Raw genomic sequence first — 26,903 nt, 5'->3', positions numbered from 1 at the left:
TAAAAAGAGAAATAAACGTACCCTAGATTATTCAGTATCTGCGGTAAGTCTTTCCTTGAGGACAATCCATGCGTTATAAGCCCTCGCATCTTGCCGGTCTCTGATCGCGTTTTAGCAAGAGAAACAGAAAAAAGAAAAGCAACAAAAAAAAATTTTAGTGGATACCCCCCAGCGCTACAATATCGACAAGAGGCAACAGAACTCGGCAGCGCATCTTTCTCTATCTGAAAATCAATATTCACCTCATTTGTTTCAAGACCCTTCAGGTGCGCGCAAGAAAGTACAGAGGGAGAGAGTAAGAGAGAGAGAGAGAGAGAGAGAGAGAGAGAGAGAGAGAGAGAGAGAGCCCGCGATTTGAACGTAAAAAGGACAAAAGACGCCGGGTCAGGGTAACGCGGTTACTGAGCTGCAAGCTCGGAATCTTGTTGCGTACTCAACTCGACGTTGGAATCCAGACTTTATTCTCCGGGAGTTTCAATGCCGCGGAATACATCAGCTATCTCTCAGCCACTCTCAGCCCTCATCAACCCCCCCGTGGAATAGAATTGTCTTGATCACAATGCGCAGGATTCCATTTATCCTCGGTTGATCTCTGCGCTTTCTCTCCTTCGATACCGCGATTCCGATGCGCTGATTATACGAGCAAAAAAAAAAAAAGAAAAAAAAGAAAAGAAAAGCGTCACGACCGACTCGTATTTTGATAAATTCTTGGATAAACAATATTAGTTGATCAATGCATAAAAAAAGAGAGAAAACTTATTCGAATAAATCATGCTCGGAACGATGAAGCACAGAGCGAGGGGGAGAGAGAGAGAGAGAGAGAGAGAGAGAATGGAGAGACCTGCACACATCATCATAAATTTCAATGTATAATAACACGAATTTTCCAACTGGTTTCTTGATGATGATAAATGTTACCGCACTAAGTAATGAAGAGAGAAGCGGAGAGTACGAAGGAGCCTAGACGGTAAGATTAGAGAGATAATTGAAATTTTCGAGAATATCGAAACTCTCTGTCTATAGATATAAGGTACGGAGTTTGAAACCAATCAAAGATTTCCAATATCGATAACGACAAATTTTCATCGCCACTGTAAGATGTTGCCTCTTTTCTTTCTCACGTTACATGCATACATCAAGTTCACAATTTTACACCGAAACGTTTGACGCCGATCCTCGTTAGACGAGCAAGGATCCTAGTCCAATCACGAGTTATATGATGGATGCTCTCAACGCCGTGAACCACCTCTCAGAAAATGGGACTCCCCGTCTCTCTTTCTCTCCATCTTTTTTCGTTTCATCCGACGCCGCGCCGCCGGGGTGGAAACGAAAACTGGGCAGAAAGTAGAGGGTGATTCCCCTCCTTAATTGACACATCACAACGGTGTAGTCCGTGTGATAGAGTCAAGTCGTTTGTTTTCGTCAGCGGACGAGGCCACGGCCGGGCTGCAGGGCAGACTCGGGTCACATCGAAAAAGGGGGAGCCTCGGGTAAACGAGTGTAATATGACGTCGACCATATTCAGCCCGCCAACTTTCACCCTCCTCCGTACCGGGACGTCTTCCTGCCTTGGTTCATTCGGCGAAAAACATCTTCAGAATGAACCCTGCAGATACCTGGAAGAGAAATTCTGCGATATTGTTAATCAACAATTAGCGCCGATGCTCGTCTGATGATGAAACGATTTCTCCAAACCGGCGTGACGGAACCAAGCCAAAGTCACCCGCTCAACGTCGGAAGTATTTTTAGCAGACAGAGCCGAGTTGCTGGTTTTTAAGGCTCGTTGTATGTAACGATTTGCCGAATTTAGTAGGAAAAGTTTTCGACGAGAAGACGCGTTTTCTTCGAACTTTGCTTTGTAGAGTGAGCACAAAGAGCCCTGCAGCTATAAAAGAACCCCCGGAGAGATACAGTTGCGTTCGTTACAAATTTACCAGATTGCATACCCGCATATATACCCTGATACTGGTCTACGGGATGCAGACATCGCGGCCATTGGATCCGTCCAAAGGGTTTTACGAGGATGACCCAGAATGGTCTCCGCCTCGATCGGTATCTTCGATTCGAAATAAACGAAACTTCATGCTTACTACGTCGGCACGGCTCTTGACTGATAACTCTGCAGGGCTTTCGGGGCTGTTGTAATCACTGGCGATCTTCACGGCCCCAACGTAAATCACGTCTAACCAAGGCCTCCGACCTTGCTTTTCATTACGGCACTTACATCCCCTATCCAGTCCCGCAGCGTTACTGGAAAAAAGAACCACGCTGAGGTATGAAATCGGAACTTTTCAAGCTTTCGGATAACGATACTGACCCTCTGACAGGGTGGCGTACTCGTTTCGGCGTCCAGGATATCGTGATGTTTAAGGTTTTTCAGGAACAAAGTAAAATCTTTCGTTTCGCGGCCTTTCTTGACGATCCACTGCAACGTTAAAAAAGTTTTCAAATGTGATTTTACAAATATTTAGAGTATAGCGAGCAACTTGACGCTAACATCTAGATTTCTTGCACTTGTACATCATCTTGGCAATACGGGCAATAAATTTTTAGCAATATGTTCCGTGTACACTTGGGAACAATGAATTTGAGAGAGTTCATTTTTTACACTGGACAGTTATGTTGGCAACACCGGGAAACCTACAGCGCCACAGTCGGCCGAGCGCGAAACAAACTCAATCTCAATAAACGTAACATAACCCATGACCGTCGAATCTAACCTTAGTTAGTTTGTTTCGCGTTCGCCGACTGTGGCGCTGTAGGTTTCCCTGTGTTGCCAACATAACTGTCTAGTCTAAAAACTGATCCGTCTCAGATTCATTGTCTCCAAGTGTACATAAGAAGAAAAAAAATCACGTTTTCTTTAAATTCGATCTGTCTACACAAAAGACTCTGAATTAAACTCAAAAAAACGTGTAAACGAGTATCAATAATCCGTATATTGCTGAAATCTGAGTTCACAGCCTAAATATAAAATTTCATGACATTTCATGGGTCGCATTGAATTTCGTAACTTTCAAGAATTTTCACGTTTTTTCAGGCCATTAGACACCCTGACCCCGATGACGAAGTTCGCGTATCCTTTTCGACTTGGTCTAGTCTTCCTGGTCCGATCACTCGAACCGTTTGTACCATGAACCAGAATCTCTCTTTCGACACGAGTTGTCATGCCCAATCGTTTCGGTGAGTCTCCAAGTCCCAAAAGTGCGGACGAACCTGAAACAAATATACTCAAGTCAGTCCGGAGGTAATAAAAGGCTGTTGAATCGTTTAATAGCTTGTTAAAATCCCCTCGGATAAAATCTCCGGAACCTTGGAGAAAAAAAAAAATCTGACGCGGGGAGTCCGGTATCACGCAGCGTTTCCGCTACACGAAATTGGCGAGAATGAGAGATCACACGTGAGGTGCCCGAAACCCCAGCTGTGCTGAGAATCGAATTCTACAATTTGACGAATGCGGCTAGGTGCGCGATAACGCAGCGATTCCCTGTAATGAAATCTTGGGTGTTCGCTTGGCGTTTCCCCTCGTTTTTCTGGAAAAATTTTTCTCGATCCTGAACGACGAAGGCCAGGGCTGAGCAACGCGCAGCGGGTGTCAGGCGAACGTCGACGAGTAAATTGAAGCGATCCATTATACGCAGGGAGAGATGGCGTAGTCGGAAGGTGTTCCACGGTGAAAATAGGGCGAGATCTCATCGCTCCTGTATTTCCCTCTCGCCGTGTGGTGCGCACACACCTTTGGGTACCTGTCTCGGAGGGTGGTCCACCCCCCATTGGGCCCTCTTCCCCGCGTCATTTCCTCTCGGGGTCTTTCTTATTACACTTTTAGACGCTCGCCTCTGCATAATCGTTTGCAATTATTAACAAACAAAGGGAACTGTCCGGTTGCGTCTACCTGCAAAATGTACAATACATTGCCTGCTATTCGAGTAATAACAATTATAATAAATATTAGACGACAGTTTTGCGTAAATAAAGGCGAATGCTCGGATCTAGACTATATTTTCCTGTCATGCGATCTCTCTGTCTCGAGAGTGGTTATCCGTCGTGTAACGCGTGTTCGAAAACTTTTGAAACCGGTTGACACTATCTTCAGACGTATGGTCATATACGGGATTAACTTCGAGAGGTTGGATTTGTCCGCGAGTCAAGATAGCGTCGAAAGAAAAACTCGAGTGGATTTTTTTATTTCAAAAGTGGATGTAACTTGAGAACAGTTAATCAGTTCTACCGGTATAGCAGACTCGGGTTATCGGTTTTTACCGTCAACAATAAGTGGACGTGATCAGTATCGAACACCGTGTTGACAGCGTAATAATAAGCTAGGAGCCGTCAAAACGCCGCGGCGTTTATTAAAAAAAAATTAGACAAGTACCCGTACAGTAATCGAAAGACTATTTTCCAGAAGAGTTGCCGAAAATGTATAGCAGAGAAAAAATTGTTGATAATATTGCCGAGCGTATTTTCACCCGCAACGGAAAGGAAACTTGATGATTTCGTTTCACAGGATTCGTAATTTTTCCACCCCGAGTGAAGAAAAAAAGAAAATGTCTGTTTACCACGGTGGCGATGTTTTATAGTAACGCATTTGACGTCCAGTGGTTGAAATTAATCTCGCAACAATGTTAAAACAAATTTCCTACCACCGTCGGTGTTGTAAGTCCGTTAAAAACTTGAGCAACTGAGCTACAGGTACACGAAATGTGGGCGTAATAACTTTTCCCGAAGAATAGAAAGGGGAAGAGAGGAGGAGAAAGGAGAGATAGAGAGAGGGTCGTACATTATAGGAAGAGATGTTGCAAGGTGCCGTTAATTCAGCAACACGAGAACCGGCAACGCGTATGTTTATCATGAAGGTATGCAGCTGGGGCTTTTCACAACGCCAAAGAGTCTCGAAAGCTCAACGGGTGGTTTTTCCCCCCACCCCCATAATTTTATACGCGTGCAAGCGTGATATTTTTTCAGTTTTACTTCTTTATTCTTCACTCCTTTCCTCCGACGAAAACATCGCAGGAACGTCAGGTCCAGATGCGTCACGAAGCTATAATGGCGAATCGAGACGATGACGGATTCGCAAAACAAGGGAAGGGTCAGGATGTTCTCATATTAAGGAAAATTTCATCCGTCATAGCTGCTGGGAAGTTATAACAATGAATACTGTTGCAATAACGGTCAGAGTATTGTTGCAATTGCAAGAATTAGAAAATTTAGTGAATAAAACTATTCGGTACGATTATAAGTTGGATATACGAAATTTTTTCTTCGTTTCAACGTCAAACCTTTTCCATCGAATGACGAAATTTTTTCACTTGACTTTAATTATTTTACCATCATCGTATCAAGTATCGCGATAGTTATACAAAAATATAGTACAAGTGATTTGTGTAATGAAAAAATGACTATATCAACACCCTCTAGATTTTCATATTCTAGGCGAAACTCCATTTTTAACGGTTATTGCGAGGAATAAGAAAAAATTGTTAACGAACGCGTGGTATGAACGGCAACAAATTGAAAAAAACAAAAAAAAAAAAAAAACTTTCGCAACAAAAGAACGGTTATGCAATCGCTGAAATAATTTTCAAACAAATTTCAAATGCTTTCGCCAGTAATGAGAATACGAGTTGCTTCAACTTCATTTCATTTCATCAGCTTTGACATACCGAGTTCACGGCTCACGTGAAACGATCAAAAAATCTACCACCTATAAACGCGTATCAAGCAAATCTGCGAATGAAGCGGCGGGGTTTTAAATAAAAAAAAATCCACACATACGTACCTATCGATACAACAGCTGTGTAGAGTAGTCGTGCAGCAAGCGACGGTCGTGTATCGATCGTTAAAAGATTAATGAGAAACGGTTACACGGATTAATGAAATCAGAGATAATTCCGTAGTTATACATATAAAAATATACGTATACATATGTGCACATTTATACGGTAAATTCGATCGCGTTGTCGCTTTATCGCGTATATTTATAACTTTTCGTCCGAACAAAAAATGACCGAACGTATGAATACGCGAAAACGAAATTTTTTTTTTTCCTTTTTCTTTTTTTTTTTTTTCTTTCGGTACTCCCGGAATTCGAACATCATTATTGTCCCTCATTTTCCGGCATCAACGGTTCGCGCAATTTTCTTAATTACCTCATTCTATGCCGGCTCTGTTCGTAAATTGTCTAATTAAGAGGATTCATTGACGGAAAGAAACTGAGAAAGAATAGAAATAAGAGTGGAGGAGAACAGGAGAAAAAAAGGCAAAGAAAACCAAAAACAAAAAAAAAAAAAAAAAAAAAAAAAAAAAAGAAACTTATACGTAATTGAATTCTTGAATACGCGTTTTCGCTCCTCGCCTCGCGTTGTTGGCACAATGCAGTTAGGTATGTACCAACGATTCTATAGACTCGTTCCTGCTGCGCCTGTAGAGACAATGGTTGTACATCAATACCTCCACTATACATGCATTTCCTTTCATTTCATTTCATTTCATTTCATTTCATTTTCCTCATTCGTTCGTTCATTCGCATCCCCCGCAGGCGGATCCTCTTCCCGTATTAATATACACCAAGATTTTGCTTAAAGGTCTATCGGAATGTTCGATTTTAAATTTAAAAAAATATTTTCGTCCAAGACTTACGCGGAAACAGTCTGTTCGTAAATAGAAATACGATATTATACATTTTTGATTTTTTATTTCTCTTTTCGCTTCCGTATTTTGGAGACGAATAGTTATGTTTTTTTGGAAGGTGAAATAAATGACTGAAATCAAACTATGTAACAATATATATATATGTATATACAGTATCATTCTACTGGTATCAGATCGCACCTAAAATTGTACGATATTCGTGAAACAATCTTGCAGATATATTATTGTATACGTGTGTCTGTATACATATATACATACATGTATATTCTAGTATTCGTATACTCTCCATTTCTTTCTATAACATTATATATATATATACTATACGTAATATAGCCTATGTACATAAAACAAACTGCAATAATAATGCTAGACAATGATAACAACAGAACAATTACATCGGCACTGGTACGGTAATGCATTGCAAGAATTGTTCTAATTTGGCTATTTTTTTTTTTTTTTTTTTTTTTTTAATAATTTAGTTTAGTTTTAACCTCAAGTAATTGTAACTTATCTTATTTGTCCAAAATAATTTTCATCAATTAAACTGTGAAACTTTAACGCTCCGACTTTTCACCCTCTGTATACACATTTTTCACTCTTTTTTTCACCCTTACATTTTATTTGTTCACGTCACCGTTCCCTGTGAGCCTCCAACTCTCGGCGGTACAACGATTTTTTTTTTTTCAATTTCTTTTATTTAATCTTTTCTTCCAAATATAATTCCGCACTACACACGAGTGCCCGTATTTCCTCCTCGCATTCGCGAGTGTGTTACGCGTACGGGTATACATATATGTATGTATATAATATACACGCATACACCTTGGTCGTGTACAATTTAAAATAATAATTTGCTACGATACTATTTACATATGTATATAATGTAGGCACGTGCGCTCGGTGTGACAACGTATGTGTATGCGTGTATGCGTGTATATAACGTACACACAACCGTGCAGGTCGCAGAGCGAAGTACAACCGTAAAAATAACGAGAATAATTGAGCTATATACATACGCTGCACGTATATACCTGACTAAGGATATAATTGCAGGTCGCGGCACTGGAGTAAAAATTTTCAAAAAATACGTCTCTACTATATTTCAACGTGCACGGCATACATGCAGCTATATATATATATATATATATATACGTGTGTATATACATATATACATACTATTTACACGTTTCTACTATTCACTCGCATTTTTACAACTGTTTGAATATACGTTTACATTTATGTACAAGATACCGCAAGTAACGTTAACATTCTTCGAAACAATAAGTTTCTTTGCATCTTTCTTCTTTATTTATACGCGAGAGGTATAATTGAAAAAAATCACCCCTCACGTTTACACATATTTATTTAGCGTCAGCCTATTGACGATTAAACCTAACAATAATACGATCGATAGTCCGTCGAAAGTGTAAGAATATGCTTGACGAGAGAGATCGATTCTCGAAAAGAATGTATGAATGGTCTGGCGTGAAGTGTGAGGCGCGGATGAAATATCAAAATGGCCGCGCGTGCGCAGCGCGCTTGCGATTTTATTTCGACTGTACGCTAATCATCGTAATTCGTAAATCATAATTCGCTGTGTCGCGGGAAACGCAACGACGGCAAGAGTAGTTGAGTAGCAATACGACCTCCTACGTAAGCCTGATAGCTGGGAATTCAGCCGGTGAAATTTATTGGTAAACACGTCTGTGTATCGCGTGCCACGTTTCACTCTTCAATGAAAGAAAGGAAAACGCCATTATCAATCCGATTACTGATTTTCCGTGTTTTTAATTATTTCCGTGTTATAAAATTTCAATATTTTCACGGTATAGAGGCGCGACCGCGGGCGAATATGTTCAACGTATAAATGAAAAAGGGGTAGAAAAAAAAAACGTGTAAGGAAACATAATCCCCCCAAGTTTGGACTTGCAAAAAGAAGCCGGGGTAGAGAAAAAGGCAAAAAAAAAAAAAAATAAAATAAATAAATTGAAAAAAAAAAAAAAAAAATAGGGGAAAAAATATAACGAAGCACTCGCTAAAAGGTTGCTTTTAAAAATTGTATAATAAACACGCGTGTGCGAGAGGGGTGTGCGAGAGGGAGGGTCGACGACCGAGTAATGTTGCAGCTACCTGTGCAAACATGCCCGACGCGAACGAATTATTACGGGGTGGGGGGAAAGGCATAACGATGGGTGTCGGCAAATGAGAGGGGAAACAGCAAGCGGCGAATGCGTGTGCCTTATTAATTTATTACTACAGATATGCAACGGTGTCTCTGTGTCTCTAAACGGAGACAAGCATGTACGGGGTAGGCGGATAGACGGATTGGTATAAATGAACATACGTGTGTGCGATACGTGAATGTTTTATTAAAAAGAGAAAACTGACAACTATATGTATATATATGTGCAACCCACGGCCATTGCTGTTGACGCGTAGCCGAAATAGGTTGTAATAAATCTATTTATCACGGACTGCTTCACCGACTACTAAAGAGATCCGCGTATGTCTACATCAACGTCTTTGCCGAGGCTGTAGAGCGAAACTTGGCGAAAAGAAACGAAAGAAACATCATCCACTTAACCAATTTCACAATCGGCTTTCATTGGGTTTCAACCGCTCGTAATGGCGGGCTTCTATTTTTTGCAATCACAGGTACAACAAACGCAACGATAATGCGATTGAAGAGAAACGATGGTGAAAGTATAAAAGACCGTACGAATTTTTTAACAATACTGTAGAATCGAAGTCTGAACCTTATCCCGAGGGTCGATTCTTCTCTTGCGACGGTTAGATTTTACAGAAGATCGCGATTAAGCGGTCGCGAGAAAAACTTTTCATTCAAAACTCCCGACTAACTAAGCTATAAATTAAGGGAATATAAACGAACAAATAGGTCCAGCAGGTCGACCAAAATTTTTTTGTTCAACTCAACCATTTTTTAATGTATCACTGAGCAAGGGGGAAAAAAAAGTATAAAGTACAAATGAAGTGTTAAAATTACAATAATTCGTGTCATACTTACTGTGCGATAAATGTAAAAAGAATAATTCAAACACAAAGTGAACCTGCTTGTACATTACGTTCAGTTAAAAATCTTTCTAACGGTGATAGGTGTGTACATCGCTACTGCCAAAACTCCATTGATCTCAATCTCCAGCTTTCGCAAAAACTTTAGCAAAATAATTGAAAGTCATAAGCTCGCGCGTAGACAGACACACATACACACACGCACACACACACACACACACAGACACTCACCCTTGCACGATGTACTTGAAACTCGTTGAAACTTTAACGGATTATGCGTCTAAAGACTACGTTCGCAAGATTTCGATAAAGGTATCATCGATGTCGACGTTGTCTCGTTAAGTATCGTAAAAATCAATAAAGCGAAGAACGGTTAATTTTAAAATATTTTTGATCAAAAAAAAAAAGAACCATGAAAAACTCAAAATTTGACAAAACTTGTTGATCGCCTCCAAATTATCCCGTGATTCATTTTCTCCCGTTCTCTGATTTCTCTGACCACGCCCGAGCGTTCCTACGATACAGAGCAGAGAAACACAGAAGCGTGAAACAATACGCACTTGATAAAAAAAAAAAAAAAAAAAATTACGTCTAGATAGTTCATCAAATTTCTATGAAAAGCAAGCACATCTCAATTTTATAATCTAGCGTCATCAGCCTTCGGTAAAGTAATAATAATAATAATAATAATAATAATAATGATGATGATGATGATGATGATGATGATAACAATAATAATCATACCCATAAAAATAACGACGACGATAATAAAAGTAATTATCTAAGACAATTATGGTAACACCTCGTTTGTTTTCTTCCAAGTTTAACTTCGTTTCGTTTCGATTTCTTTGCCTTTTCGCTTCCCAGCTCGCGTCTGGCGAGAAAATCAGTTTCAATATTGATCAAAGTGACGATCTTTAACCATCATACTCTACGTACGTATAAAATGTATCTCTTGTATTAATAAATAAAGGCACTACTATATACGTATTATAAAATATTTGCGCATAGCGATTGCTGGAGACGAAATGAAAGGCACGCAGATGAGCGTGGGCAATTACGATTAAGTATTGAAGAGAAATGCCGTTTGAAAAAGGGAGATAAAGAAAAAAGAAAACACGAGGAAGGAAAAAGAAGAAAGAAAGAAAGAAACTGTGAACGTCGTATAATACTTTGAGCGAAACAATTAAGATTTGGCGAGTATATAATCCCGATATTGCCTAAATTGTGCAAAACGTCAAAGAAGCTCAGAATCGATATAACATAATTAACGTCATACACGCACTGGTGGGCGTATTAAAGGATTCGGTAACTTTCAAGCCTCGTTACAAGACCGGCAAAGGAGCTGCAGAATGATTTTCGTACGACAAAATTTCTAAAAATTGTCACTGACATTCGTTGAGAGCTCTGAAGTTGAAAGTTTTTCAAAATAACCATCGGTAAGCGTCGGCCTTATAACCGCGAGGAAGATAATAAATAAATATAATTGACGCGCATCGCATCGTCCTTGTTTATACATATAATATGTATGATATACAGAGTGAATTCCTAACGACTGCATGGTCCGCCGTCTGTTAAAATTTAATGCGCACGTGTTACAATCCGAGTGCGGCTGTTTTCCACGATGACAAACCGTCATGAATTCAGATGAGACTTTACCGTGATGCGTGTAACCTTAAAAATTTTTCACTCTTGTCGACGGCAGCTGTGCTCAGTTCAAAGAATTTTTTTAGGTTAGTCACAGTTGATCGTCCCGGCACACAGTTGCTTTCGGATCGTGGCGCGTGCGCGTTAAATTTTAGCAGACGACGGACCATGCGGTAGTTAGAAATCCACTCTTTCTTTCTCTCTCTCTCTATATATATATATACACACACAGACGCACACATGTACGTAATTCCGCCTTAAGGTTGTAACCGTACCGTGCGATTCGGCATCGAAAAAGTTCATGATCTCCAGGTATGGGCGGAGGGGGGAGGCACGACCTCCTCTTTCCCTAACCCAATCTTACCTCGCTTAGAGCCATTCCATTTTCTTTTCAAGAGAACTTTTTGGAGGGGCGGAACTTCGCGGCCTCTTCCTTCGGAAGTTGGTCTCGCGAGTCCCAGTATCACGTCTACACTTTCCGAAAGGGCAGAGGGTCAGACGTCATCCCGACGTATTCTTCGGGCGTGTATAACTTGCATATAAATCGATGGTTGACCCCCGCCTCTCTCTCTCTCTCTCTATCTCTCTCTCCCTCTCTCTCTCTTTCTATTCGGTTTCGAGAGTTCACCAGTTTCATACCGGAATCCGTCAAAGTAAAACAGAGAGCGAGAGAACGAGAGAGAGAGAGAGAGTTGGAGAGAGACACGGAGGAAAACCGCACTGGGATATAATTTACGATTGCATTTTCGAAAGACGCGGTACATAAACGCGCAGACTCACTTCTTCTCATCCCGCGCTTAGAGTACCTAAGTATTAGTTCTTGATCATCTTCGAACCCTGACTGGTTTTTCTTTGTTTCGTTGCTCTTTCATCTGTCGTTTCGCGTTTCCACAGGCAGCATTTTTTTTTTTTTTTTGTAAACGTGGTTGTTCGAAATTTTCAAAAAAAAAAATTCGCTGGCTACGCGACGATGTCCATGTCCGTCGACGAGTTCGACGTTGTCGGGGCGAGACTGCCGAGGGTGTCTTCGTCCGGCAGGGGATGATGGCATGCCGATGCCGGCGGACTCAGGGGAGGCAGATGCGGCGAAGATAGCATCGGATCACCGCCGTGGACGGGACCGCCGGTGTCATCCTCCATCAAATCCTCGAGCTGGGAAATGCTTAGCGTCGATGTTTCCCCAACCACATCTGGAATCTGTCAATAATATTTGAATGAAAATCACTCAATGTTAAACAGTCGCATGTGCACGGCTAATACGCGTTACCTCTCATTCCGTTTTCTTTTCTTTTATTTTTCATTTTTTAACCCCGTCTTTTCGTTTCTCCAAGAAAATGTTCCATAGCAAAGAGAGACAAAAAACGTGTTTACATAAGGCCCTTTTTGCAAGGCCCAAAAATAATCGGGACGAAGAGAAAAAAAAAAAAAACTCATCCAAAATGTGATGATAGGAAAATCAATGATACGGGTATGAACGTTGAAGTTTTTCGGATGAAAAAAAACTCGGAGAAGGTCAAATTTGTGCTTATAAAACACGTGTATAAATGTTTAGTTAACTTGTGCAACAATGATATGAATTGCGGATTGAAAAAGGGCAGCTTTATCGGCACCGATCCTAGTTCGTATCGAATTCTCATCAACCATTTCCATTCGTGAATAAGAAAAATTGTACGGGACAATTGTTCGAGAGCTTGTAAAAATGACACAATTTATTATTGCAGCAAAATAGCGCTGCACACAATTGCGTTGACGAAAATGTCGATTATTCAGCAAAGATTTCAGTACTTATTCATTTATTTATTTGTTTAATTATTTCTATTTACTTATTATGGTAAAACCATTATTCGGACAGCGAAAGGTATCGGACACGTGCCGTACGTGTGTATAAAACTTGGCAAAGTTCACGCATACACTGTCCAGAAGTGCACAGTCAGCTTTAGTTTGTGAGAAATAATTGAAAACATTTGCCGAATGTGTGAATCTAGGAGCTTAACCTGCAGAGTTGGCGCTGCCACATGTATATTGTACATAGAAACACGTAAAATAGTCGGATAAACGGATTTCCCCGAGTTCGTAGGTGGGAAATATGTATATTTCATTAGAATACATTTGTGCAACGTACAATTTGGCTAAAACTGAAATCTCATCCGATGCTGCATGCGTTAACAATTCTTTGTTTATGATATTATTTTTTATTGTAAATAAAGCAGCGGTTGAGTATAATAAGGCACTAGTCGTTGCTCGTGTTGCGGGGAATCAACGAAGATTCAACGTAATTGTGTGTCCATGTACGTAATATAACTCCAAGGGCATTGGGAAAGAGCTTAAACGTTTGAACCTTGAAAAAAATTGATACGAAAGTGACCAAGTTTTAACGAATTTTTTACAATTTTCTTATGCTAAACAACATTGGAAACTCGTGAATTCGGGAAAGATAAGATTTTTCCTTGTTATTCGTCTCGGTAACAATTTTTATCTCCTACTTTTTCACTCCGTGCCAAGATTTTCTCATTCATAACAACGCGAGCAGTCGAATGAACAATTTTTCTCGCGTAATTTTAAATTATTACGTAAATTAGCAATATAAAAAAAGGAAAAATATCACCATGGTTTTTTTTCAATCTCCCACAATTATTATCACGCTTTGGTAATTAGACTTAATTACGTTACTCAATTGCAATAACAGATGTCGGTGTTTACAATCCTTGGAGTTTAACGACTTGTACGAAGAGTTTGAGCAATTGCGCGAAATTCTCTCAATGGTTTACGATTCGCTATATATATATGTGTGTGTGTGTATAATACAGTGTTTATATTGTTATCGAAAATTTTTTATTCCCAATGATCGTGATCGATAGGCGCCGTACTCGCTTGTCGGCTTTCTGTATCTACACCTCGATCTCAAACACGTGCGACGACACGACTGTCTGTCAATCAACAAACTACTCGAGTCCACTTTAAAATGCGCGGTGAAAAAACACTGGATACGTATCCCATTTAACAAGAGATTCTAAAAAGTTTCCGCACGATTCGAAAATCCGATTCAATATCATTTATTTATTTTTGTATTTTTTTTTATACTTGTTTTTGCTGCTTTTCTTTCGTTTTCTTTCGTTCAATACAATTTGGCAACAGTTGGACTTTTGAATCGTTATGGAATATATTGTATACGGTGAAACTGACCAAACACATTTATTCACAGGAAGAATAAAGGGGGGGGGGGGAGGAAAAAAAAGGAGGAAAAAAGAGAGAGGAAGCTTTTGTCGTGAAACTTTTTTGTTTTTTTTTTGTTTTTGTGTTCACTTCCATGAGTTTTTCAACGATACAAATGGCAATTTCTATTGTAATTGAATCGAAGAAGAATGTTGATGCAAGCATCAACGTTTCGTGCATACACTCGCGCTTCGTTGCGCGGAACCTGGGCTTGAAAACAGTACCTACCCTTCATTGAATAAATAAATACATTTATATTTGCGTCAGAAATGGTCGACTGTACGAGAGTATTGCCGTACGACTGTACGCGAATATTGATCAATATTCGGTTGTCTCCACGGCTCTTTGAAACGCAAAATTGGTCAAATTAATTGCAATTAAAAAATAAAAAGGAGGGGCGCTCGTGTAAAAATAACGGACAATTTTTTAACAGGCAATTGGCGCTGGTGAGGAATTTCATTCGGGACAATTTTCAAAGTCAGTATCTATTAATTGAGTAGAAAATTTAGGCGATCCCACAGCGAGAAAGAACAATCCCGTTGATTACAGATTTCGAATATACGCGGACACACGTTTTTCGCTACTCGATCATTCTGTTTTACCGACATATATCTAGATTGATCGAATGGCCGGTAATTCGGCGACGGAGATTTTCAACCGTTATTACTGCAGCATTGAACAAGGGTTGCAGAAACGGAAATATAACACTTTCACGTTTCTCGTATTACCGGCCGCAGCCTACGTCGATAAAACAGAATGATCTATCGTAAGTTCGCAAATTTTGCCGTTGGTCAATTCAAAGAATCAGTGCGATAAATTTACAGTAGAATCCTAATGATCCGAACCTTGATTTTACGAACCATGACTCGATTCATCCCAACACTCAGTTATCCGAACGTCAGCTCAAAATCTACATTTTTGATGCGAAATATACACTGTTCCTCGGTAAAACACGTGAAGCAGCCGTTCGTCAATTGACAATAGACGATTATATAAAATCAAAGTAATAAAATACGCGTTCGGTGTTTGAAAGAGATTCGATATGTATTTAGATGTTTAATACGGACTGTTTGTCGATCTAAGTTTGTATTGTATATCACTATACCCTAAGATAAGAATGGCATTTCGGTTGTCCGACTTTTGATTATCCGAACTAGGTTCGATCCCAATTAATTTGAACAATCTAGGTCCTACTGTAGTAAATTTTACATTCTGTCACGAAAATAATTTTTACACAGATAAGTGTAATAAAAAATTGCCAATGATCGGTAAACTGACATAAATTTCGGAAATTCTGAATCCTCGGTCACGTCGCAAGGTGTTTTCTCTTTTATCGTGAATCCAAAAAATTGAGCTCCTCAAAAGAGAACAATTACGACGTGACTGTTTATCCGCACAGTACATATACTGGTTATACCGTTACCGGGGTGCCTGTAGAATTACAAAAGTGAAACTCACGTCTCTGTTTGTGCATGACGAGAATATTAAAGTTCCGTTAACGACGTCATCTATATACATATATGATAAAATGGAATACGCATACGCGTACGTACGTATTACGAATAATAACAATCGTAAAACAAAGTTAACACTTGATACGTAATTTCGCAGCTTTGATAATGCATCAAGACCGTATCTTGCCACATATCTTATGAAGATGCAACGAGTATTCAGAGACGAGTTGTATTGTACGTAAGTACCTGCATACACATACATCTCTGTACATAAAGTACATTATACATAAAAGTGTACAGATGTATTTCTGACATAACGTGCTCGGCGTACGTTACGTTAGATTACGTTACGTTATGTTACGTAAAAGAAAAGAAATAAAAATGATCCATCAGCGAGCGCAAACATGCAAATACACAAATTACTGCGCCAGAAAGTATATATACGCGTTACAATCAAACCCACCGTTGTGTTAAAACTCCACCTGGAGATATGATGCAAATTGCGCAAATTAATTACTTGTGCGATGGTTCAAAGATATTCAGTCAGTTTAATCCAATTTATCCGAACGAAAAAAAGTCAACTTGTTATCTCGAAAAATCATTTCTAATTCCCAATGACGGAAAACTGATATCTTCAATTTTTTCCACGACCAAATTAAAAATCCCCTGACAATTCCAGGTTTTCCAGGTTATGACAACCGATGACTGCTACGAGTCACCGTAAGAAGATAATTTCGATTTGCCACTTTACGCGAAAGAGTTCGTTGCATCTCGCGCCCCGTTTCGAGTAAGTTGGCACCCCTGCGTCACGGACGAGAAAATGGCCGCGGTACGATCTCGCCGGCCAATAGAATTCGATTGTCTTGCGCATGCGCGGTCGGTAGCGCTCTTCACCGTTTCGTCTCTGTACAATGTACAAAATATAATATTGCCGATATGCGTACCTTCCGTTGCTCGGGTTTGTTTTTGAGGTATGTGTTGAGCACGGTGGCCGAAGTTGAGGGCCAGTTAAACTCCGATACAGGAAGCCCGTGGGACTTTGCCTGAAGTTCCAATTCCTGAACGCGTAGCAACAGCCTCCTATTTTGATTTTCGAGCTGTTTATGCCTCACCTCGCTCTGCTTCATCCTCGTCAACTCGTTCTTCAATAACTTTATGTATTCCACCGACGATTTTAATATCGTACCTTTGTTCGGTCTGACGTCTCGGACGATTTCGTAGTACCTGCGACGCAAAATGTAAAGAAAAAAAAAAAAAACAGTGTCGTTAGCACGTTAGATTTACGTTTGTTTCAACACTTTAAACACACACCAATCTCCATTTTCAGCAGGCATCGTTTCAGTTATTCTCACATGCAAATCAGAACATATTTACAAACAAACAACAGAAACGTTCAAATTTTTTTTCCCCGCTAGATTGATTTTTAATAAAAAGTACATCGAGAAGTTTTCTACTAATTTCATCTGTACCCCGATCGTTATAATTACCTTATTTTAAAACGCTACGATTCGACAGCGTCTTACATCAGCGCAGCATTTTTCCAAGAGATAAATACAAGATAGTTATTACGTTCCTACTTTCATTCGTCCTCTCTTTTCAATGAAAATCATCGTAGTTGTTCCTGACTGTTCGAAAAAGACGATTTTTTGTTGGCGTTCGACAAGTTCTAAATATCTTCGTCACAAATAATAACGAGAGCCTTCCGACTTTTAAAAAAATTTCCTCGAGAAATTGACCTGGTTTGCTAATATTTCTCTCAACGCAGTTTCGACACGATCGCAAACCGAAAGTACCAGTCAAAGCAAAACGAATGGCCTGTCCGCCACCAAGTGAAACTACAAGCAAAGACAAAGCGGCGGCTAATATAATGCAATAAACGAACGTAAGTGACGAACGACTCAGTCAGCCGTTTAAGAATCACAGACTTCTAACGCAACGAGAATAGTAGCAGCCAGCCGTAAGTTATCTGTGTCATATTTACTCAAGGCTTTAGTGTCGCAGTTGCCTTGTATTATTATCACCACTTTAAAAAGTGTGAAGTTGCATTACAACTAATACAATATTATACATTCGGCTGACTCGGCGAACTGTTTCACCTTTCAAAAAAACCATTAACGCGTACCTTTACATTCACAGGGTACAAAATGTACGACGGATCGTCTCATACCTTACACTTGGCCTACAGCGATCGTGTTTCGTATGTAACATAAGAACCCGAGTGTTTACAACGAGTACTTTTTATTTTAAATGGAAAAAAATCAAACTCTCTCTCTCTCTCTCTCTGAATTCTCACGTGGTAACAAACATAATTCAAGGTACGACGCGTGTGTTAATTGATCGGAGACGGGAATTGAAAAATTATCGAACTACGTACGTTAGAAGTGACGTGTTGAAAAGTTCACTTTTACACCAAACGAGTAACAACGATTTCGAGAGAAAATTCGCGTCTAACAACAAGAGCCACCCAAACTAAACTATATATAAATACAATACGGATGACGTTGAATACAACGAGTTTTCTTTCAAGCAACTCTTAATCAAAGACTCGTACTAATTGAACGTAATTTACAAGACACTCTTGACCGTGGAAGATATCAGAGAAAACTAGAGGTGTGTGTCCATACATGCAAACAACAAATTTGGGATGCCGTGTCGACTAGTGAAGATGTTTGCTGTCTTTATTTGCTTTCAGTTTTACATACCAGAGTGTAAGAAACAGTTTTTACCTCCGCCGAACGTTTCGACGTTTCGTCCTTCTATCTTCGATTTTGCAACGCAATTAGGTACGTTATATGCATTTGCTAATTTGTCACGGATCTTTGTTTCTACGTCCTTAACAAGCGACCGCGGGTAAAATTCTTTCGTTCGGTGAAAATAAACCAAACCTAACTGAAGCCGCTCACTTATGGATGCCGTCACTTACTGTGCCTGAACCAAAGAAGAACGTAGACTAAACTTAATATCGTAACGCGTGTCAATTTTTCACGTCAAATATTCAAACCCATCCGAACCCTGTGAAAAATTGACCTCTTATCTTAAATTCGAAAAACTTGTCATACTTACGGATCGTTAGTTTTTGGCAACAGTGTTCCAAGCTCTTTTATCCTATCGTTGATGTTGAATCTTCTCCGACGCTCGACTGAAACATACGTAAGTATTTAAGTACGACGATTGATCATCGATCATCAAAAGGGTTGGACCGTGACGCCGACTGCGTCTCGCTGATAAATGTAATCGACCACGTTCCTTTTTTTCTTTTTTTCTCCATCAACGTATCACATCCAACCCAACTCTAAGCCGCAGCAACAGTTTTACTCTGTATTTATTTGATTAATTTCAATTATTAATAATTAATTGACCTCAAAAATACGAACAAAAATGATTAAAAAATAAAAAATACCGAAGATTATTGTCGGTGATGAAAAATTTAAGAGACACGCGAGATAACGAAATGGGGGGGAGGGGGGGGGGGGGGGGGGATTATTTACGAAACATGCGCTTAGATAATAAACAATTAAGGTCGATGACAAATGTCGGTACGCAAGGTATTGACAGACGATTTAAGAACAGTTGAAGTATTACAATCGATTTGACGGATTGATTATTTCGGAAAATTTTAACGGTATGTGTTATAAAAAATGATTTAAAAAAAAAAAAAAAAAGAAAAAGAAAGAGTTCCGTGTAGCATCGCGGTGACTTTTTTTCTTCAACCTTTTCTATTATTGATCAAGGCTGAACATTTTGATTTGAAAAATAGATAAATCACACGTTGTATTTAACGATCGAATATACGAATGAAGACAGGTGGAATTAATTTCTGGATATATATCGTATATATCCAGATTAGATTGTGTCATTTTGAGTATTTATGCCGCAAAGCAATACAAACCTGATCATCCTCTTTTCTCTCATGCCATGCACGATTTCAACGTACGTTTTGACATACATGCATACGCGTGTTAAAGCGCCGTTACATAACTATATTATCAATAACAATCGATTGTCCAAAATGTCATACAATTTATTCCACTCCCTCGCGCGTGTACTCGAAAATAAGTGAGGAGAAAAAAAAAATTTCATCGAATCAAATTGATTGCAAGCTTTGAGAAGTCGTCGTTTCGGTTCCTGAGTATAAAAAAAAAAAAAAAGAAAAGAAAAAAAAACAAAAATTGCACCAACTCAAAACCGAAATGTTAAAACGATTTGTTCTCCTTCCTTGTACCTTCATTCCAAGAGCAAGAGATAAGAGAAAAAAAAAAAAACGAAAAACTGACGATCAAATCGGAACGATTACAAACTCTTAAGCATCGTTGTCTAGATTGATAAATTTTGAAAAAAAAGTCTACGACTCAACAACCGACCAACCAAACGTAATTGACAAATCAAAGAATTGCCGTGAATAATCGGGGATTGAAAAAAAAACACCCGAAAGTTGTTTTCTTATTCGTTTTCGAATCTTTTTACACATCATGCTCCGTGTCTTTATAAACTGGATTCGCAAATTCCTTTCTTCGGCCTGCATATTACAGGTTTCTATACACGTGCGTACAAATACATGCGCATATATATATACATGTATCAAACGTGATCGTGAAAAGTGGGCCAAAAAAAAAAATAAATAAAAAAAAAAATAAACGTCGCTCAGCGTCTTGTCACGGTTCGGTAATCACCTGCAGCACCGGGTCGCAGATATCAGATAAGAGTGTATGCAGCGCGTTACATAAATTATACAAACATGATTTCAATGAAAATACGTTATTTAGCTAACGCGGCGTGACGTCGCCGCGTCGTAACACTAGAAATTTAGAGCGATTGTCGCGTTGCGTTGCGTCGCTTCGCCTCTCGACGAATGAACGTTGGGCCGAGAGTGCAAATATTTGTTTCAAACCACTCGACGGAGAGGGAGAAAGAGAGACAGACAGAGAGAGAGAGAGAGAGAGAGAGAGAGAGAGAGAATATCTCAAGATAGCTGGAACAAATTTTGTCGCATATAAAATGTCAGTGTAAATATCTCCGTAGATTTATGCTTTATTAAATCAAATTTATTTATTTATTTTTTTTGATTTTTTTTTGTTTTTTTTTTTTTTACGCCCCCACTCAAGAAACCAAGTAACAGAATTTTTTATAAATGAAACCTCGTTCTCTTTCTCTCTCTCTCTCTCTCTCTCTCTCTCTCTTATCTGGCGTTAATCGCTACTAGGAAATATTTTTATTGCCGCAGCTGGATTGAGAAAAAAAAAAAAAAAACTATCAATATGCTTTTATTTATAATCAAATACCGACGATAGTTGTGGTAATAATAATAATAATAATAGTGATAATTAAAAATAGTATCAACATTTTGTCATTTCATTTATTTCGAATGAAATTCGGTCGAATGGAGAATTTACGTTTGCGTCGAGTGTTTTTCTTGTTTGTTTGTTTTTTTGTTTTTTTTTTTTCTTTTCAAAATTCGTTTTTTCACCACGATCGACGCACGATAATTTTTCATCACAGTTTAATTACTCACTCATATTGTGGTTGTCTTTCTTCTGTCTGTCCTTGGCCAAGGCATGGATTTCAGCGTCTGTAAGAAGAAGCGGTTCTGGTTTTATTTGAAGATCTGGTAAGCTTGACAAACTTCCAGATTGGCTGTCTTTTAGTCCATCACCTAAAGAGCCGGTCTCAAAGGAGAGAATATCGTCCAGCAAATCCTCCGCCTGAAACAATAAGATGGAGAAGGTAAAAAAAAGAGGAAAAAAAAAAAAAAAAAGAAAAAAGGAAACGATATCTAACATCGAATCGAGCCAATATTATCAAGTCTGCAATAAAAATATAAATACGTATCGAAACGCGTCGACGCGCTGCGAAAATTTTTCATTCGTTACAATTTATCGTTGTCAAAAAAAAATTCCAGTAAAATTACCATCGTTGCAATAATTACTGTGTTAAAATATCGTTTCTAACATTGCTAAAGAGAAAATTCAGCACTAGGAACTATTTAGCGTTATTATAATTTTCTTATACCATCATTTTCTCCGGTTACCGCCAACTTTAAATCTGTTCCATTACTCCGAATAAAAAAATTCGTTTTTATTTTCTACTCAGAACAATAATAGTCTTCCGGTTATGACGATAATGTAAAAATATTCAAGGGCAATTCGGTGTAATAACCACAACTATAGAATTCACTCTCAATCCGTTAAAGAATATGCCGCATTGTTTAAAAAAAAAAAATAAAAAAAATTGTCAAACGCTTGAAAGTATCTCTGTAGGTTAAATTTTCGAAACCTAGCAAAGTTTTTGAGTTTATCGTTTTCATTCAATTTTCTGCAACTCATTTCCGCGACGTCGTATTATCAATATTTATATAATAATAAATACGTCCGACTGTTAATCCATCTGTCTGTCTATCTACCGATCCGATCATCACTTATAAGTATACTTCATACTGCATGTTATGCATGCACGTATGATCTCCGTATCTCCGTATTATTGACATTTAAAAAGATATCCGACGATCGTTATTTTATTTATTTTTTCCCCTTCCCCCTCTCCAATCTGCCCACTATTTACGATACATTGTATTTACAAGTTGTTGTCGTTGTTATTCTTATTTTTGCGGGGACGGTGGTGGTGGTTGTGCCAAAAACTATTTTGCCATACCTGAATGTTGACAAAAAAAAAAAAAAATTCATACGTCACACACTGCGCGAAACGTAAAATGCGCAGAGGGAAGAAAAAAGAAATTGCAGAACAAAAAAGATTTGAAAATTCCGGGGGAATTGAAATTGAATAAAACTTCGATAATCTTTTAAAATCATTTTTTCGTACAGCACGTAAATATAAAAGTAAGATTTCACCATAAATAAAATATGTCATTCGTATTTAAATGTAAAATAATAATCAAACCGGTGCAATTTCGTTCAAGATTTGATGATAATTTCGTCTTCGGCTTCGCTAATCGCTTGAAACTGACATCGAATATCGTGTATAAATATACGTGTATAATGTCCAGAGATTTTATAAGGAAAAAATAAAAAAATGCTGCCCTCTTTTCATTTGCTCGGTGTTTAAAATAACGGGCAGTACAAAATTTGCCCGATGTTTAAACGATCAATTCCGTGTTAATAATTGTTCTACGTGTACAGAAAACACAGGATGTTGGTTGAATATCATATTATTTCCGCTCAATTACAACAACATTTATACGTTTACCAAAATCAACGATCATTTCCACCGAGACAGAGAACAAGACTTGCCAACCTTCAATTTCGATCGTTTCACATGTATTTAATACCTGCGACACGCTATTATATACACCAGCTATGCGTACACATGCACATATACATGTATATATATATATATATAGATACATAAAACTTCTGCAATAAATTAGTCTTGCGAAGTAGACGCGATTGCCTTTACGTAAAAGATTATTACGTAAAGAATATAATGGCTAACTGCTTTGTGCTCGGATACGAGCACAAATCCTGACAATTGCGCTATACTTGAAGCTTATTTTCATCTGGTCGTAAAGATAAGTAAACCAGTGAAGGAAGAAGAAAAAAAACACAAAATCTTTACGAGTCAGTCTCGCGCGAAATCAGAATACACTTAAAATCTTGTATAATTTTCGTTCGTTCGCGTTTCCGATTCAAAAGAACCGCGCGCGCGCGCTCGATTAACCCGCGAAATTCAAAAATTTAGTATTTTCATTACGATCGCGGTAGTTTGAAAATGTTTGCGACAAGTTTAAGACAGAAATAGAAAAGCATTGCCGGATAATCCCTGAGCGGAAATATCGCCGATTAAACTTTTCGCGAGTCTTATTCGCGCAAGTTTTAATTCCTCGTTACACAACGTGTAAATTGAATTAAATGTCGAATACGGAAAAGGTGAGAAAAGAATAGAGACGTGACAAAATCATCCTCCGCATCTAGCAATCAGTTTCGAATCGACAACGTAGGCGAGTATGCGTAAAGAGTTTTGATAATTGGGCGGGAAATTTGAATAAAAATAAAGGAAACAACCCGCAATACGATCCGTTAAGAGAAAAATAAGCGATTAAATAACAATCGAGAGAGTGTAGCTACGATATTTTGTGCAACTCACGCGATCTGAATCTTCGAGATTACACATATATCGTGAAAATAATTATACAGAGGGTGTAACAACTGCAGCCGCTCGTTTAAACTTTCCTGCAGAATTAACGAGACGATGGCCGCGGCACGATTTTCAGGTACGAGGGTGTGTATCAACACTCACCTCCGGCTATCGTAATGAGTAGTTTGAAATAATAGTAATTACCAATTGCGAGTGAAACGTGTGCTGCGCTCGTCGATTTCTAACAAGGTTTAAATGACTCAACGTTGAACGTTAAATTATATACTCTTACAGACAATTATTTTCAAAAGTAAGTATAAAGTCAAAACACTTTAATTGACCGAGAAAAATGTTCAGTTGCAATTATTCTACAATCGCTCGCGATCTCTTTTTTTTATTTTTTTTTTATAACCACAAACCCAAAAATATCACAGTTCCGGAGTTTTTTCAAGAAAAAAATTAAAAATAAAAAAAAAAAAATACACCAAGGCGATAATTTGATATCAAGGCCTTGTTTAACCGCATACCGCATTCTCATGCAATTCCAACGATAGATACAAGCCGTGTATAATTTGCAGGAATATATAAATTTTGCAGGAAAAATTTCTACCAATTGTACGAAACGAGAACGATATTTTTCTCAATCAAGCTACAGTTAAAATTGGCTTGAAATTGTTCAAATCCAAACCTGAAAGAAATATGTACGAAAATTTTCAACGAACACAACAATTTCGTAAAAAACTCACCGATTTATTGACTGTATAAGATTGGCAAGTTTTTTTTTTTTTTTTTTTTTTCAAATATAATTCTTTAAAGAGTAGGATGAAATTAAAATTCAGGAATACGAAGGTGAGAACAGAATTGGGTCAAATCGCGTAAAACAGGGAGGCGAAAGGTGGGAAAAAAAAAAAAAAAAGTAGAAGAAAAAATTTCAAACAAGTTGCGCGCGACGCGAAATACAACCGGAGATAAAAATATCGCATTCACGGTTTCTGTCTCGGTGTTTGTGTGAGGTTACCGAGAAGTAATTATTGCAACAAGTATGAAGTTACGACGATAAGGATCCCCGGCCGTATCAGCCTGCCGTGCTCCGGGTATTTATAATACTTAGTCCCGTTTGAAAAATAACGGAGTGGGATTTGATAGGCGCGAATTCTACGGAAAGGAAGATGAAGATTAAGAACAAGCTCGAAACAACACGATGAGAACATTATTATACGATACTGTTCAATTAATGCATGTATTTTATTATCACTTTCGATGTTTTGATCGACTAAAGCGTCGTTTAAATGTTTTAAAAAATTCCCAAAACAATTCTCGGAACTTCAATTTTTTACTTGGAACATTTTTAGACCGGTTTCATTGCGAATTTGATGAAAAGAAAAAAAAGAATTAGACAAAAACCGCTCTGTTCTGAGTGGAGAATAGAAGTTTTTGAGAATTTTTTGGGAATTTTTACAACGTTCAACTCGTGTTTTAAGTTCGCATAAAAATTGAAAGTTCTGGAAAAAAAAAAAACGAATGGAAAAAATCGGTTCATCGTGGTTGGCTCGGTGTTGAAACGTATGGAATTGAAAATACAGGTTCTGAGAATTTAAAAAAAAGATCGATTTGAAAATAACTTTAAATGTTTATAAATAATCGAGATACTTGAATTCAATTCGGGTCTTCGACCCCTTGTTACAAAATCTATTGTCGCATACTGACAATAATTGGGGACGACGTTGCGATATTCAAAAAGTAATACGATAAGTAGCTATATATATATATATATATATATATATATATAGGGCATTCCACGTCAAATTAGCAGCCCATGTACCTCACCCACTTTGATTTTTTAATCAAATTATCGTGCGATGTTCACACAGATCCAAAAAGGTCTGGTAATTTTCTAGAGATTTTTTTGGCTAACTGTGAAATTTGCAAAAAAAAAAAAAAAAATAAATAAAAATCAAAAACCGATTCCGATGACGTCATTATTTTTAAATCCGAACAAATTCACACAGATTCTATCATTCGAAATGTGATTTTCAAGCACCACGTGATAATGGAAACTCAATATTTACTATTTCTTTAGCAAAATTTTCAGTTTTTCGTGTCCGGAATTGAAGGTTGTGTTTTTTTTTTTTTTTCTATTCCCCGATCCAAACAGATCACGGAATCATGAAAGTAATGTTATACCGCAATCTGTTTGTATCGAGGCGTATAAGAAATAAAAATCCAAAAACAATTCCAACGTGAAAAAGTAAAATCACGGGTGAAAAAAATAGTAAATGTTAAGATCCCATTACAGTGTGTTGAATCATAGAATCGGTGTGAATTTTTTTTTTTTTTTTATTTTCATTTAAGAAATGGCATTCCCGTAATCGGTTTTTGCGATTTTGCGATAAATTTCGCCAAGCGGTTGAAATAAATGTGAAAAAATTCCCGAGACACATTTTGTTTCGTAGGAACATCGAACTAAAAAATGATCAGAATCAAAAGCGGTGATGTACATGTGCCGCTAATTTGACGTGGAATGACTCATACTTTTTCATTCTGCAACAAAACCTAGATTTAATGTAAAAAACATTCCGGCTGCCTGAAAATCGTCAAAAATATTCCCCAACTTCACGCGTCAATAAATCGTAATCCTTTTCCCTGATTAAAAATCAAACTATAAACAATATGAAAGCCCTTAATTGATAGCGATATTCAAAAACACGTTTATTGCGGTTTACGAACTGTCGAACACCTTATTTCCATTCGCGTGTAATTGTCCATAATAACTGTAATAATACGTTCTCATATTATTGTTATTAAAATATCAAATTCGCGTAT

At 38.1% G+C, this 26,903-nt stretch overlaps 1 protein-coding gene across 6 annotated transcripts in view; it reads right to left on the bottom strand.

Annotated features, from left to right (window-relative positions):
• Positions 1–7,336: 7,336 nt before the first annotated feature.
• LOC124182392 (microphthalmia-associated transcription factor) overlaps positions 7,337–26,903 on the bottom strand; it is a 59,904-nt gene continuing 40,337 nt past the window's right edge. For 3 of the 6 annotated variants that reach the window (XM_046569599.1, XM_046569600.1, XM_046569596.1), the window contains 4 exons: positions 21,505–21,694; positions 19,059–19,134; positions 16,928–17,219; positions 7,337–12,525 (listed from right to left, as the gene is read on the bottom strand). In XM_046569599.1, the coding sequence (XP_046425555.1) occupies positions 12,289–12,525; positions 16,928–17,219; positions 19,059–19,134; positions 21,505–21,694 (795 nt within the window). In that variant the 3' untranslated portion in view covers positions 7,337–12,288. The remainder of the gene's footprint in view (positions 12,526–16,927; positions 17,220–19,058; positions 19,135–21,504; positions 21,695–26,903) is intronic. The other 3 variants (XM_046569598.1, XM_046569597.1, XM_046569601.1) reach the window with 3 other exon arrangements.

Source organism: Neodiprion fabricii, chromosome 5 (assembly GCF_021155785.1).
Source record: "Neodiprion fabricii isolate iyNeoFabr1 chromosome 5, iyNeoFabr1.1, whole genome shotgun sequence".
In the NCBI taxonomy this organism is placed as follows: domain Eukaryota; kingdom Metazoa; phylum Arthropoda; class Insecta; order Hymenoptera; family Diprionidae; genus Neodiprion; species Neodiprion fabricii.
Note: the sequence above shows the minus strand (reverse complement) of the source record. Positions and strands in the feature narration are given on the sequence as shown.